This window comes from Cricetulus griseus, chromosome 5 (assembly GCF_003668045.3).
Source record: "Cricetulus griseus strain 17A/GY chromosome 5, alternate assembly CriGri-PICRH-1.0, whole genome shotgun sequence".
Lineage (NCBI taxonomy): Eukaryota > Metazoa > Chordata > Mammalia > Rodentia > Cricetidae > Cricetulus > Cricetulus griseus.
Window position 1 is genome coordinate 22,019,770 of NC_048598.1, and position 16,418 is coordinate 22,036,187.

A 16,418-nucleotide genomic window follows, 5' to 3' on the forward strand; every position below is an offset into this window, starting at 1 on the left:
GAATGTGAGTTCCTTAGCATTATAGTTCATGGCATATTATAGGTGAACAGAACATTTTTCTGTTAAATGACTGAGTGATAAGGAAAAACCCAGGGACTAACCTGAACCTTGAATTCTGATACTGGTTTACCATGTGGGAAGTGTGGGAAATTGGTTTGTGGAGGTGTTGTTACACTGGTGTGATGTTGAAACTATTGGCCTTTGGTGATTTAACTCTTTCCTATCCTTGGAGGTAGGGAATAAGACTGAAAATTCCAACTCACTAATCAATGGTTAGAAATCCTGGCAAATTGGATTCTTTCCTTCATGATTTACCTCATTTCCATAGGCTCAGGTGTGGCTGGAAAGGATTTTTGTTGTTGTTGTTGTTTTGTTTGTTTTTTCTAAAGGTATTTCCTCATCAGTCAGGAAATCCCAAGAGTTTTATGACTTCTGTGCTGGGAACTCAGGAAGACACTAAACATATTCTTATAAAATCATATTCATATTCCTGAACAAACAGAAGCAAAGAATCAATCCTGGGAGGCTTTGCACATGGCATTTAGTGAACAAGTGAATATTAGACTATGCTGTAAGAGGGTAGGATGGGGTTGGTGGAAGCATTTTGTGAATTTAATGATCTTCACACCCATCAAATGATTCTCATTTCCACAGTAGATGAATCCATTATGAAATGAAGAGACAGATAGCAATCCCCTTTTATCAAGAAGATTTGTATTCAGAAAAGAATTAAATGGCTAGCACAAAAAGGGGAATTTAAGAATGGGAAAGAGTTAAGATGTTTGAAAATCCTGAAGAGCAACCAGCTGAGATCTTTTTCCATGAGGCTTAGGGAACAGAGTGACAGGCTGTGGGAATACTAAAAACTTCAAAATTTAAAATATGTTTAAAAGCTTAAGTTGAAGAAGAGTACAAGACAGAAGAGCTGGAAGATTTGAGGAAACAGAAGTTTCTTAACACTTTGGTATGTCTCCAAATACCAGGAAGGAAAAAAGACAAAACTGGCTGCAAAACTCGTAAAAGCAGAAAACTGTTTCTTCTAGACAATATTGGCATAAGCCAGAAACATCAAAGCTTGGAGAACAACAGGGATTCCAAGACTGAAACCTGTTGCATAACCAGATGTTGAGAACTAAGGTTTGCATTATTTAGGAGCATTTTTTGATTGGCCCCATTGTTTTCAGTCTCTTCACCTGCTGAATGGAGTCTGCCAGAGGCGAAGATGTTCCCAGATGTCCCTTATCAGTTCTACTTAGAAGATAGTTCTAGAACAGTCCAGAAACATTCTCTCTCTCTCTCTCTCTCTCTCTCTCTCTCTCTCTCTCTCTCTCACTCTCTCACACACACACACACACACTCACACACTCTCACTCACTCACAATCTCTTACCCTATAAAACAAACAAAAAAGCAACAGAGCTGGAAAGATGGCTCAGTAATTATAAAGGACCTGGGTTCAAGTCCCGACACTCACATGGTGGCTCACAGATGTCCATAATTCCAGTTCCAGAGGATCTTCCTCAGGCATGAGGCACACACATGATGTACAGACATATATGGGAATAAAATTTGTACATATAAAATAAATCTTTAAAAAGCCATAAGAATTCCTCTCTAAAACAATAACAAGAAAATTTAAGTAATTTCTATTATGTTTTAATTGGTTCAGATTATGAGCTCTATTTAAATTTTCTTGAATGCCACTGAATTAAATTTGGCCAAACAAATGGATAGTTTAACTAGAGATTTCTAAAAAATATTAATTTAGGAACTTAAACTCTTTTTTGGTAAGATCATATGCCATAAAATTAATTACAGTGTTTCAGATGTACAGTGTAGATGAGTCCTTTTGTGCCTTGTTATGGCCCATGTGAAAAAAACACAACAATTTGCCACGTATACCTTGAGAAATACCCTCTGGCCTGGCAGTGGGGGTGTATACATTTAGTCTCAGCACTTGGGAGGCAGATTTCTTTGAGTTTGAGGCCAACCTCTTCTACAGAGTGAATTCCAGGACAGAAGCCCTGTCTCAAAAAACAAAAAACAAAAACAAAACAAACCCTAAAACAAACAAAACAAAACAAATACTTCCTCAAAGTATTGGTGATAAAATATAAAAATACCTTCTATCTAAAGTAAAAGAATTTATAAAAGGTAATGTGTAACAAAATGAACTTTGTTGAAGAGTTTTGGGTTACTATATAGTCATCACACAGAAAAAGAAAATAAATTAAACAAATTTAACTGAATTAATTTTTCTAACCTTATTGATGTTTTATGGATGGTGCAGAAAGGATCTAGCTATTTTTGGCATGGAATTCAAGGAGTTGGCCCAACTGGGTGGTCTATAAAAATACAGACTCTGGGCAGCAGGAAATAGCTAACCTGTATGAATCAGGCCTGGTGGTGTAAGTCTGTAATCTTAGCTACACAGGAGGCAAGGCAGGAAGATCACAAGTTCCAGGTCTGTTTGGGCTACAGACTGAGTTCAAGGGCAATCCTGACATCTTAGCAAGACCATGTTTCAAAATAAAAAAGATTGCTAGAAATGTAGCTCAGTTGGTAGGGGGTTTACCTAGCATGCCCAAGGCCCTGCCACGTAAACCAGACATGGTGTCACACTCCTATAACCCTAGCATTTAGGAGGTAGAGGCAGGAGAATTAGAAGTTCAAGATCATTCTTGACTACAAAGCAACTTAAGAGGGCATCCTGGACTACATGGGACCCTGTCTCAAAAAATAATTTACAAAATCAGACTTTGATACTGTTGATATTTGAATTGTCATCTACAAAAGATAAAATGTATTAAATAAAAGAATAAATTTAAATATAGTAAAGTGAAAAATAGAGTTGGTCAGAACATTTTGGATAAAATTAGACATACACTAATTAGTAAAATAAAATAAGCAAAACACCAACTAACATAGACCAACTAAATTGGCTGAAAAGATGGCTCAGTGGGTAGATTTCACAGCAACTACTTTTGGACCTCAGTTTGGGTCCTTAGCACTGTGTAACAGCCAGGGAAGGAAGTAGGCAGAGACAGGCAGATCTCAGTGGACCCCAGTGGCTTGCTGGCTAGCCAGTCTAAATTCATTGAGACATCCTGTCTCAAAAAATAAGGTGGCAATTCAGTAGAGGAAGACACTTAGGATGACCTCTGATCTTCATACACCCATGCAAGGGGTGAATCTACACTCAGATGCACACACTTCCATACACATGCATAAACTACAAATACAAAGAAAAATAAGCAGAGTGAAATAGGCCAAGAGGTAGAAATTGCAAGGGATATGAAAAGACCGGAGGTTATACCATCATAACCAAGTGATCAGAGTACCATTACCAGTAATATAGCATCTGGCATCTGATGGAATGAATGCACAAAAAGAACATAATTACTACATCTGTGAAATACTTGTCCCCAAATACATTTCTCTGAATTTAATAATTAGAAAAAAAATCAGAAAAAGTCCCAAATGAAGGACACAGTACAAAAAGACCTGAATCTTCAAAAGTATCAAGGTTGTGAAAGTCAAGGAAAGGCAGAGGACCGTTCTGAGAATGGAGAATGGGAAGACACGGGCAAGTAAAACAGTATATGGAGCTGGAGCAGAAAATGGACTTAGCAGGACAGTGTGAATATGAGGACTGCAGGGAAGGCCGTAGAGTAAGATCTGGAGCTCCAAGTCAGGGTCTTATGTTTGCTTGTTATACTACCATTGCTAGAACATTGGCATTTTAGGAATCAGGAGAAAGTATTTATGAGCTACAGTACTACTTGTGCAACTCTTTGTGAGTCTAAAATTACTTCAAAAAGAGAAGTTTAAAATTTGAAGTATATCATGGACTTCAACCATGTACTCTTCTCTCTCCCAATTCCCACTAGTCTTCTCCCTTCCCCTTGCCTCCCTTCCATTGTATGCATAGCTGAGCTTTTAATTAAAAACAAAGCAAAACAAAAACTCCAAACAAACAAAAAGCTGAGCTGTAATTAAGGAGAGATAGCAATAAAGAAAAGGATAGCATAAAAAGAGAAGCTCCAGTACCCATCAAAGTGGAACCCAAAGGACTAAGGAAAAATGGGGAGATAGAATAAGCTAGGAATGTCCCAGACTTTATGGAAGAGAGCAATACTCAGCTAACAGTCTTAGGATAAATAAGTTCTGGAAACAAAAGAATGAAGCAGATAAAAAGAGATATTCATGCACAGATACCTCCCAGCGAGACTGTAGAACACCAGAAGCAAACAGAAGATCTTCTAAACATCCAAGAGATAAGATAGGTTTCTCACAAGATCATTTTTATCAGTCTGGTAGCTGACTGCTCTACAGTATCAAGGTCCTAGAAATCAGTAGAATGGTTTCTCAGCTGTGGAGAGAATTTACCCTAGTGTCTATGCCTGACAAAAGCATCTTTCTCAAGGGTGTAAGAGTGCAGGACTATCTGAAGACACACAACTGGACGGGGCTTGCTGTTAGCAGACCTCATTAAAGATCACTGAAGGATATATTTCCAGAAGAATGAAAATGGCCTCAACAAGGTTTAGGCTCGGGAATGGTTAGCTAACAACCAGAAATACAAACTGTGATTGAAGGTTTTTAAATAGCTAGTGATATGAAATAGTAGCAATGCCCAGTTAAAGCAAATCAAGATGGAAATAATTATAGATAGGGAATGACAGGATCGAAGTGGAAGTACTCAAAGTTTATTTTGGTTTGGGGGAGAAAGGTAGAGATATCATGTTTAGACTTAGTAAATTGAACTTTTAAAGTTTTGGGATAAATAGTAACAAATACAATTTGACTATCTCATTTCAAAAGGTATTGAAGGGAAGGAAACTAGACTACAGAAATCCATACTGTGATGAAGCTGAACTTGGTGAAAATGGAATGACTCTGTGTATTTGATGTGTGTGTGTGTGTGTGTGTGTGTGTGAGTGTGTGTGTGTGTGTGTGTGTGTGTGTGTCTGTGTGTGTGTGTGTGTGTGTGTGTGTGTGTGAGTGTGTGTGTGTGTGTGTGTGTGAGTGTGTGTGTGTGTGTGTGTGTGTGAGTGTGAGTGTGTGTGTGTGTGTGTGTGTGTGTGTGTGAGTGTGTGTGTGTGTGATGTACATGCCACAACACGTGTGGAATTGTCAGGAGACAACCTTGGCTATGCTCCTCACCTTTTACCTTGTTTGAGGCAGTGTCTCTTTGTTGTTGACTGTTGTGTGCACCAGACAAGGCAACTCATGAGCTTAGGACTCTCCTATCTCTGTTCATCTTGCATTAGGAGTACTGGCATTACAGATGTGTGCTACCATACCTGGCTTTACATGGATATTAGGAATTTGAACTCATGTCCTTGCAGTTGCATAGGAAGTACTTTATCCACTAAGCCATCTTCCTTGCTGCTGACTGGACTTTTATCTTTAGAAGGCAAATTTGTTGGCTAGAGTAGAGAAAAAAAGCAAAATTCAACATATTGCTGTTTAAAGGAGAAATAAAGAAACTGTGAGGCTACAGAAAAGGTCACAGTTAGAGGGGAGAAAAGGCTAATGGTTGCCTCAAGAAACCCAAAGTTACTTTATTAATATCAGAGAAACTTCAAGGGTCAAAACATTATTCTATGTAGTAAATCCCTAGACATCTCCCTGTTTGTAAGCTCGTCTTCTGTACTCAGGGAATTCATCAGCCCTGTTCTGACAGAGCCACAGCGTATCCCTGGGAAAGCAGCTTCTTCCTGGCAGGCTGGGCGGCAAGGCTAGTAAACCGGGTGTCTCAAGGACATTGTAGGCGTCACATTGTTTAAAAGAATTAACACGAGTTGGGAAGAGAGGGTTCTTTCTGCTCTCTTGTTCTGGGTTAGGTGATATGCCCTCCCTACATCTGGAATCTAGAGTTTGAGACATCCATTGTGGAGGAGGGAGAATAAATCATGCTGTGAAGGACCAGTGGCTCTCTGTGGGTCTGTAAGGGGTGGCAGGTTAAGGAAGCGGTGACAAAGAGCATTTGCATGACTCAGAACTGGTTGGAGGCAAAATGTCTTTATTCCAGAATTCTCTAAGTTGTCAGCTTTTCATTGTTTTGCAGGAAGAATTCTAGCTTCTCATCCTGAGATGAGCTTGTCCCCAAATCTGGTTCCAATTTCACCCCCCTGTGTTCGATTGTTGAACACATTTTTCTGTATGACATCACCATTTGGCTGAATGTTAAAAGACACTGTGTAACTTCGATGTCAGAATTCAAACCACCAAGTATAGATGGTTTTGTTCAGCCAGATTCTTAAATGTAATCTAATTCAAGCTCTTGGTTAAAAGTATGTTCCACATTTATCAAAATGACACATAAGCATCTCAAGTACATACAAAAATACATCTAAGTACCAGGTGTTACTGAATCAGAATTGTTGAGCTAGCACCGGACCCTTTTCTAGATAGCTATTTAAACTGTTTTCTTACAGCCTGGGTAGATGTCAGTCTTTGGTTTAGAGGGTGCCTGTCAAGTGCAGTGTTGGATTTTGAAGGCATGGAAAATCCTGCTGCTGACCTTTTTCTGGTCGGGGCTTTCGCATGAGCTGTGTCGAGTACTCCCAAGGAGCACGCCGTGGCTTTATCACACATGACCCAGCTGCCTTCTTCCCTAGACCTTCTTTACCTGGAGTAGGTAGATCCCTGGCATCACCTATAAGCTGAAACTTCTTCCTGAGAGGGGGTCAGTAAGAAGTTAGGCCAGGTGAGAACACTCCTGTCAGTGTGTACACTGACTTTTATTCTATTTTCTCCTCACTACTTATATTCTTAATAAATGTAAAATAAAGACCAGAGAATGGTTTGTCTGAAAGAGCTTTAACTACAGTCGTAGCTCTTAGCACATGCCGGTGTGATCATGCTTTGTCAGCTGCACATCATACATAGTAAAGGAATAAGTGGATGAGCTGTGGAACTATAGAATAATTCAAAGCTTGATCTGTGAACATACAGGTTAATTATAATATTATTTATCACCTAGGCTTCCAGGAGATTTATCATTAATGCCATTTTATCTCCAGATTTAAATTATTTTGTCAATTCAATAAGCATTTTAGGGGCCATTCTGCAGACTATTTTAATTGCTAATGCCTGCATGAATTATGGACATGTGCTACACAGGCTTTTTGATATTCATTTTCCTGAGTATAACCAGTGTTTATGTTATTTCCATAGTCAATTTATCACAATGTGACCTCTGAATGAGCTGCAGTTAGAGAATGTGTACATAGTCTACATAGTTTATGTGGTTTTCTGTATTGGCCCTTTTATCAGAATTCTTATTAAAACAGTCCTCCCTCTCTTCCTTCCTCTTTTCCTCTACCCTCCCCATATCTCCCCCTTTTTTCTGCATTAGAAAATAAGAGCTAGAAATAAGGCAACAAGAAGAAAAAAAATTATGAAGGTAAAGACAATTGATTCTAGAACATTCTAGGTTGACTGTATGTTGTTATCATTAGTGCTTGGTTAGTAAAAGTAGCTAGGTTTTTTGTTGTTGTTGTTTTATCAAACCCAATGCCAGATAGTAATCTGATTGCTTCATGAGTTAATTCATTTTTCCTCCTACTGCCATAAGGCATTGTTATTATGACCATTTTACAGATGAGGAAACTGACAACATGGTTGGGTAGCTGAGCTGGCACATGGTCTTCAGCACTAACAGAGCAAAGGCCTCTCAGTCAGGCAAGCCCTCACAGATGGAGCAGTAAGTTCTCTATTCAGCAGCTCTGCCTATGCTCCAGACGCAAAGCAGGAAAGTGTTTGCCTTAGGAACTTTTTGGTTAGATGTAAGTTTAACAGCAAAGTGAAGATGTGAAATATCCACAAATTTATTTTACTTTTTACTTAAATAAACAAAACAAAATCCAGGAGTGTTTCCTATATGCCAGGTCCTGAACCAGAGCAACACAGAGATTTTTACAGCCTTCATCTTATGTTATATTGAGACAATACATTTAACAAGTAAAATGGTCAGGCTGTGAACAGAATAAAATATGGTAGGGGAAATGGTTTTAGGAGTGTGTGCGAGTTTGTTGGGATGTAGTTTTAAATAGTGATCGCTGTTTAGCAGACATTGGAGCCAAGATTTGAGGGAGATAAGGCTAGCTGTCTGGATGTCTGGGGAAGAGCATTGCAAAGGCAATAGTCATCAATCGCAAAAGCCCTAGTGTGGGAAAGTGTGCCTTTCATTTTCAAGGGAGAGTAAGGAGATACGTGTGGCTAAACTTAAGTGAACAGGACAGGAGAACTAGGAGGTAATGTCACAGAGGCAAATTGGAAGGGAAGGGTCAGATGAAACAAGCCCTTGGTCGGTTTAAATATTTGTTTTTGTTTTTTTTTTTTTTTTTTTAATCATGCTAACAAAGGGAGCCGGCTAAAGGATTTGAGCTGTGGACAGACATAATAGTCTGACCCAGATTTTTTAAAAGATCACTGCAGTTGCTATGTTGTGAACACTCAAACTGGACAAGCAGGAAGACAGCTGTGTCACTAAGTACTCTGTGGTATCCGCAGGCTTTATAAAATATGTCCACATCTGTCATCTCATGTGACTCTGAGAAGAGCCCTGTGACATATTTGCTATTTTTCATATTTTGCTGTGAGGAACTGGAAGCTTAAAGATACGAAGTAACTTTCCCAGGGCAGGCATTTGAGTCACATCTTGAATCCAGATCTTTGCCTTCAATTTTTGTGCTCTTTCCACTTTTCCACATTGGACCCCAAAGGTCTCCATGATCTTCCTCAACTGAAAGTAATTCAGCTTTTCATGTGTGGGGCTCAGAAGAACAGCAGCATATGGTTTGTGGGGTGTGTGTGTGTGTGTGTGTGTGTGTGTGTGTGTGATGAGAAACAGTGTTACTCTCACCTGTAGAGATGGCTTCAATTTAAGATTGATCCACTTGTACCATAAAATAACGCCAGGCTTGCCAAGGGTATACTCAGACATGTGCCATTTTATGTTCAGCCACTTGGTATGAGATTGGCTATCTGAAGTCTTAAGGATTAAGTGGCTTCATGAATAATCGAAAACAGTTGTTGACATTTAGAATTTCGTGGACGAAAGAGTAACAGTTCTTACAGTTCTTGTAATGTTTCTTTCTCCCTTTGGAAGACATTGAAATCATCCATGTTTTATTAACCTATGCTTTTTAGGATCATTGACCCATAACATGAGCAAGGTTTTTTTTGTGTGTGTATTGATTATTCTGTGGATTATAACTGTTATGGCTCTTAGTGGGTAACATGTTTCTGATTGTAAAGTCATATTCTTGTTTTCTTAGTGTTTGTTAGTTTATTTCAAACTACTGGACAGAACCTGGTTTAAGTTAATTATAAAAAGTCGAGTTGGGGGCTAGAGAGTTGGCCCAGCAGTTAATTTTCTACTCTTGCAGAGGACCTGATTCACTTTCCAGCACCCAATGGCAGCTAGCAACTGTCTTTAACTCCAGGTCCAGGGGATCTAAGGGCACTGCACATTGTGTACAGACATACATGAAAGCAAAACATCCAAACATATAAAACAAAAATCAATAAAAATTTAAGGTTTGGTTAATTATCTTATCATTATTATGGGTTAGAAAATCACTCACCAAGCTGGGCGTTGGTGGTGCACACCTTCAATCCCAGCACTCAGGAGGCAGAGGCAGGCGGATCTCTGTGAGTTTAAGACCAGCCTGGTCTACAAGTTCCAGGACAGCCTCAAAAGCCACAGAGAAACCCTGTCTCAAAAAAAAAAAAAAAAAAAAAAAAAAGAAAATCACTAACCTAGCTGAATATTCTTGCTGTGCCAGACTCATCCTTCTGTGTTCTTGGAAATTTAATTTTTTTCTAATATAACAAAAATACTCAGGCCAAGAATGTAAAAGTTCATATTAACAATAATTTTCTCATACCCTTTTGAATATTTGGCTACTTCCAGAGCTGCCAAATTCCTCTCAATATTTGTAATATGACAATTCTCCTTAGACAATCCTGAAATCTGGCAGTGGAATGAAATTCTTTTAAATACTAATAGATACAAGGAAATTATAAATATTAAGTTTTTTCTCGTAGCTAAACTTGTTTCTCCCAGTTATTTCAGAGTTCAAGCATTTTTTTTTTGAAATTTCATGTTTGGCATTAAAATATCTATGAATTGGAGACCAAATAGCAATCCCTCCTCATAAAAAAGGAAAGCAAAGAAGACAATGGATTTCCTAGTACACTTATTATCTAGGTCATTAGGTGGACAGTAAACCCAAAGCTTAACCTATTTAAATCCTAATTTTTACCCTATCAGTGATTCCCATTGCTCAAAGTATTGTGTTGCCTCTGTATGATGAAGTGTGGTAAATGCACTGTGTGAGATTTGAGTTAAGAAATAAATGCAGATGTCCCCAAAGTAGCTGTGGGTGATTACCGGCATAGGTAGTGCAGAAAACAGAGGCCACTTTTGCATTAATAGCATACTTGTTTTCAAATAAATGTAGCTAAGCAGTTGTTCTGCAGTTGTTTATTATAGATGAAATAGACCAAACTGCTTAAATAAGCTCCAAGTATTTGCTGGTGATAGGTGTTAATACCGGCGAGGAATGCCAGGTCTCATATTGGCTTTAAGATGATTGAAAAGTGATGATTAGTAGAATCTTTAAATCTCCAAAGTATTAACAATACGGACTAGTTAACAAAAAAAAAAATCAATAAACCCCAAATTTTGTTACTTTGGCCATGTCCTTCTGTGTCCTCTTGTTTAACTGTCCCAGTCCTTCTCTGAACTGTCTGCTTCAGATGAATCTTCTAGAGAAGATGCTGTGAGAAGCACCGGTAAAGAAAGGTTCTCACTCACTGGCAGTCATCTGGACAGCTTGTTAAAGCACTGACTGTTAGCCTGCTACCCCCAGAGTTTTTTCATACAAGAATTTGCATTTCTTTTTCTTCTTTTTTTGAACTTGTTTTTATTGGCCTATTTCCCCCACTCTCCTTCCCTCCTCCTTTCTCCCCTTCCACTCTCCTCCCTATCCCCCCCATACTCACAATTTACTTAGGAGGTCTTGTCTTTTTCCCCTTCCTAGGCAGATCCATGTAAGTTTCTCTTAGGGTCATCTTTGTTTCCTAGGTGCTCTGGGGTTGTGGGCTGTTTGCTGGTTATCCTTTGCTTTATGTCCACTTATGAGTGAGTACATGTTATATTTGTCTTTCTGGTCTGGGTTACCTCACTTAGGATGATTTTAAGAATTTCATTTCTAACCAGTTACCAGGTAATGTCAACACTGCTGGGCCAGATGCCTCAGTTTGAGAGTCACTGTGCTAGAGGAAGGTACATTCTGATATAGAGGAAAACACAAGTATGTTACGTCATTTTTAGAAGGCAGAGCAGCATCTTGACTTCTCAGTTTAAAGTATGAGAGTTATATGAGGGAGACTCCTTGTAGGGTACAAAGCCAAGAACTAGGAACTCATCTAATTATCTGCTTTTTTGGAAGTAGTAATGAACAGTAAACAGACAACACTAATGTGTGATGTGAGGTTTTCTTGACTCCGTAGGTCATGCCGCCCTTCTCTGCCCCAAAGAAACACGCAGGTGCTATATTAGTTATGATAATGTTGGCTGTCGACTTGGGCTTCTTATTCTTAACCCATAACTACTAATCTATATATTTCCACATGGTCTTGGCTTACCAAACCCGCAACTCCTTTGCCTGCTACGTGACGACAGCTGGCTCAGCGTCTCTGAAGAGAAGAGGGCAATTTCCTGTTTGTCCCTGCTTATATACTGATTCTGCCCAGCTATGTCACTTCCTGCCTGTCTGTACAGACCTCCAGACCTCTATGGTTAGCTAGTGGCAGTTTCTGCCCAGCTATGTCACTTCCTGGGATCACATGATGACTTCTCTCTGCCTACACTTCCCAGAATCCTCCTTGTCTCCTAGTCCTACCTATCATCCTGCTTGGACAATCAGTGTTTTATTCATCAACCAATAAGACAAACATGTATACAGAAGAACATTCCCTATCACTAAGGCTTAAAATGAAGTTGATTGATTATGCCACCAGACCAGGAAATTGCATCAGCCACTGGAAAGATTATGATCCATATACGAAAGAGTATAAATTATCACAAGGACAAAGTGATTTGGTTTTACTGTATAAATTATTAGACTTGCTAAGTGTGGCAGACAAGGCCATGGATATCTAGCCTTATATTATAGCTGCCATCTCTTCTCTGTTGAGATGATCCTCTTCCCATTCTGCTGTCTGTGTCCAGTAACTCATCCCCAGCCTTACACCAGGCCCTCTTGAGCTACTGTGCTCTGCTCATGTCACTGTTCTGTCTGTTTGCATGGGATGCCTTTCCTCACTCTCATCCTCCTCCTCATTTACTGCTCGCCATTTAGGATTTCCTCACGATCCTCTCTGTAGAGACCCAGTTATCTCATCTATATTTTATATCAGTCTGCTTAGCCCTATTGACACTGGTCACTCTTCTGTCAGCCAACCAATCAATCAAATCAAATCTATTCATCTATATGAAGTAACTTGGTTTTTTTGTTTGTTTGTTTGTTTCATTTTTCGAGACAGGGTTTCTCTTCGAAACTGTCCTGGCTGTCCTGGAACTCACTCTGTAGACCAGGCTGGCCTCAAACTCACAGAGATCCACCTGCCTCTGCCTCTGGAGTGCTGGGATTAAAGACGAGTGCCACCATCGAAGTAACTTAGTTTTTATCTTTTTTTTTTTTTCCTTTGGATCTTTATCACCAAATAGGTCCCTGGAACATGATAGATATTTAGTACATGTTTATTAGACAAATTAACCAGACATTTGGGGAAATGTTATCAGCAATATAGTGCAATGATGGAGACCCAGTTCTGAATGTAGGTCCTGATTCCCTTCAAGTAAGAGGTCTTCTCTGAGTCCTTGGAGGGATCAGAGCATGCATCTGTCCAACAGGAAGCACAACTGAGGGGCTGAACAGATTTTGTCAACTTAAAGAAAAGTTACTAACTTATTTTTATAAGTAGAATTTTTCATATCATGTATGAAAGAATTAAAAAGCAAAAGTTTTTGTTTGTTTTTAAGTCTTAAAACACAGAAAACACTAAATTTCAGTCTTTACTTGGCTTCCTTCTAAAATCTTAACGTTTAACCCTTTTTCCCTGCTTTCTCACTTGTCTGTTCCCTGGGTTCAATTAGGTATTGTACTAGGCCTCTTCCTCAGGCTTAGTTAGGTATTGTATGAAGCCTCTTCCCCAGGCTCAGTTAGAAAGTCTACAAGGCCTCTTCATGTGCAGCAAGGATTGCAGTGTTGCATGACTGTTCAAGTAAGCATTCAGCCTGAAATAAACAATTGTAATGACAGTTTAATATTAGTTTTGGTAAAATTAAATTTTATGCAGTAGCCATATTTGGTAGTATACCTTTGAAGAGTTTATAGTGTGTCAAAATGACAGCATGCCATGTGATTTCTGTTGGTAAAGAATTGAGAAAGTGAAAGAATTAAGAAATCAGAAAAGGATTCTAGAGAAATATATATGCCTCTTGGTTTTATCCAAGCTGTCCATCCATATTTGGAGATTACTACTGTGGCCCCCCAGGCTTTTACTTTTAGACCCTGGGGCCTTAACCACCTTCTTCATGTCTTTATTTTCTACTTCTTTATTCTCAAAACACAATCTTTATGCTTCCCTAGAGAAATTCCCTTTGTGTTGAATCAGGATCATGACTAGGGTAAATTGTGTGTGTAGCTTTATAAAATAAAACACATTCAAAATGATACTGATAAGCCAGATTTATTTATTTAATGTTTTGTTTTTTGTTTTTGTTTTTGTTTTTTTGAGACAGGGTTTCTCTGTAGAGCTTTGTAGACCAGGCTGGCCTCGAATTCACAGAGTGCTGGGATTAAAGGCTCGTGCCACCATTGCTCAGCTTGATAAGCCAGATTTCTTAAGCACATGATTAATAAGTTTAAAGTATTATGCTTGTCACAATATTGTCTGTATGTCTGCCTGTCTGCTTGCCTATCTCTATGTATGTATGTATGTATGTATGTACGTACGTATGTATGTATCTGTCTAATCTGTGCTATCCCCCCCAAACACTATGCCTGTCACACTAATGAGTGAAAGTATTAGAGAGAATTGAAAGTAGGAAGTAAATGAAAACTTTTAGATATAAATTAAAATAGACTATAAATAGTTTCAGTTAACTTTGATAGCCTACTGTCTTGGCTAAGATTTCTATTGCTGTGCAGACACACCATGATCAAAGGAAAAACATCTAATTGGGGTGGCTCGAGTACAGTTGAGAGGTTTAGTCCATTATTGTCAAGGTGGAAAGCAAGGCAGCATGCAGGCAGACACAGTGCTGGAGGGTAGCTGAGAGTCCTACATCTTATGCAGGCAGCAGGAAGTGGGCATGGCTTGAGCATATATGAGACCTCAAAGCCTGCCTTACAGTGACACACTTTCAGCAAGGCCACACCTCCTAATAGCACCACTCCCTTTGGGAGCCATTTTCGTTCAAACCACCAGACCTGCCTTCTTGCATTGTGACAAGATCAATAATATACTTGAGTACTGAAAGAGAACAACAGCTCTTATTTCACTGGAAGGATTTGCCCGTTGAAAACATCTGTTTGCCGAATTGGGTTAGATTTTCTACTTCAGTTATGTGAGTTTAAAATTTATATGTACTTATGTAAGTTTCTTTCATATCTTTCTGTTACTGTAATAAATACTTGAGATAAATCACGTTGAAAACAGAAAGGTTTATTTGGCTGTTGATTTCAGAGGTTTTAGGCCATGGTCACTTGGCCCAGTTGCTTTGGGCTTATAGTGGCAAAAGAACATTATCAGAGACACGCAGTGGAAGAAGCCTGCTTATCATGGCTGCTGGGAAGAGAGAGACAGGGGCACAGGAGGGGCTAGGTTCTCGGTATCCCCTTCAAAAGCTTGACTCAATGTTCTGACTTCATCCAGTAGACCCTCCTAATGGTTCCACCACCTCCTAATGGGTCCAAGCTTTCAGCGTATAGGTCTTTGGGAAACACTTGAATATCAGCAACAGCAACTTATATAATGTAATTATAGGGCTTTAAAAACAAGTAAAACACTGCTTTATTTAATCAGTTTATAAAATGGACTTTTATACTTATAAAAATTATTTTTAAGTTGTTGGCTATGTACAGTTTACCAGGCCTAGAGTATGTAAGGACATCAGAGTTTTGACCTGTTTCTAGGCCATGACTTTTTGCTGTATGTATGGAACTACAAGGCAAATCTTGCTTGCTTTCTAGCTACACGTAGCATACATGTGTGCCATTGTAATTTTCACAGCTCCAGTTTTTGTTGTTGTTGCTTTATTTTTGTTTTGTTTTGTTTTTAGCATGCTGGAACAGGATTCCAGGAGAGTGAAGCCCAGTGTGAACCCTGCAAATCAAAGGAGGCATCTTTTAGAATTTTCCGCTAAAGAAGTTGAAGACACATCAGATGATATCAACCAGAAAAACAGCTACAGGTGGGACGCCTGTTGTCCTCATTGATTTAACGAACTGGAGAAGTCTTATCTAGTGTCACTTTACATGCAAATTGTCCATATGGGCTTTGGCTAGAGGAGCAAGTGAACTAATGATGCCATTCATTTGTTTTATTTTTAAGATCATTTTTAAGAATAAGTTTACTTTGAAACATTTTCTAGTTTAGGATTTTTGTTGAGATGTGATCCTATAATTGGTTTGTTGGTACTGACATACATATATGTTGAAATACATGTACTATCTTCAGTTTTTTCACTGTATTATGGCTTAGTACATGTATCTAGCATTTATGCCTATAGATAGATATGGTAGAATGATGCGGTTAAACCTAGTTGTGGTCATTAAGTAAAATTTATTGTTTTTGTTGTGTTTTCCTTTTTATAATTTAACCGATACTTTGGTAAATTTCCATTTTGCTTAATGATAAAGCAAAAGATGTACATGAAAACATAATTCCTATAGTCTCTTTATTAGAAGAAGGTATAGTGAATGTTTTTAGAGCTGTATCCTGTTTTGGTAATTGTGGTGATATCTTGGTTGTACTCTAACAAATAAAGCTTGCCTGAAGATCTGAGGGCAGAACTAGCCACTGGTTAACCATAGAGGTCTGGAGGTCTGTACAGACAGACAGGAAGTGATATGGCTGGGCGGAGAGAGGAATATAAGGTGGGAGGAAGATAGGAGCTTGGCCTCTTTTTGGTCTGAAGATTTTGTAGAGGTAAGAACTCTAGTAGCTGGCTACTCTACTTCTCTCATTTTTCATCTCTCACCCCCCAATATCTGACTCCAGCTTTTTACTAGTAAGACCTATTAGAACTCGTGCTACAGGGAAGCATTGCCCTGTATGTTTTGGGATTCTTATCAGAGGCAAATGAAACCAGAATCTTTGCAGTAGGCC

General features: G+C 38.8%; 1 protein-coding gene across 1 annotated transcript in view; it reads left to right on the plus strand.

The window, feature by feature from the left end:
• Positions 1 to 16,418, plus strand: part of Atf6 (activating transcription factor 6) — a 166,524-nt gene that overhangs the window by 54,904 nt on the left and 95,202 nt on the right. The window contains exon 11 of the mRNA XM_027418065.2: positions 15,370 to 15,501. Within this exon, the coding sequence (XP_027273866.1) occupies positions 15,370 to 15,501 (132 nt within the window). The remainder of the gene's footprint in view (positions 1 to 15,369; positions 15,502 to 16,418) is intronic.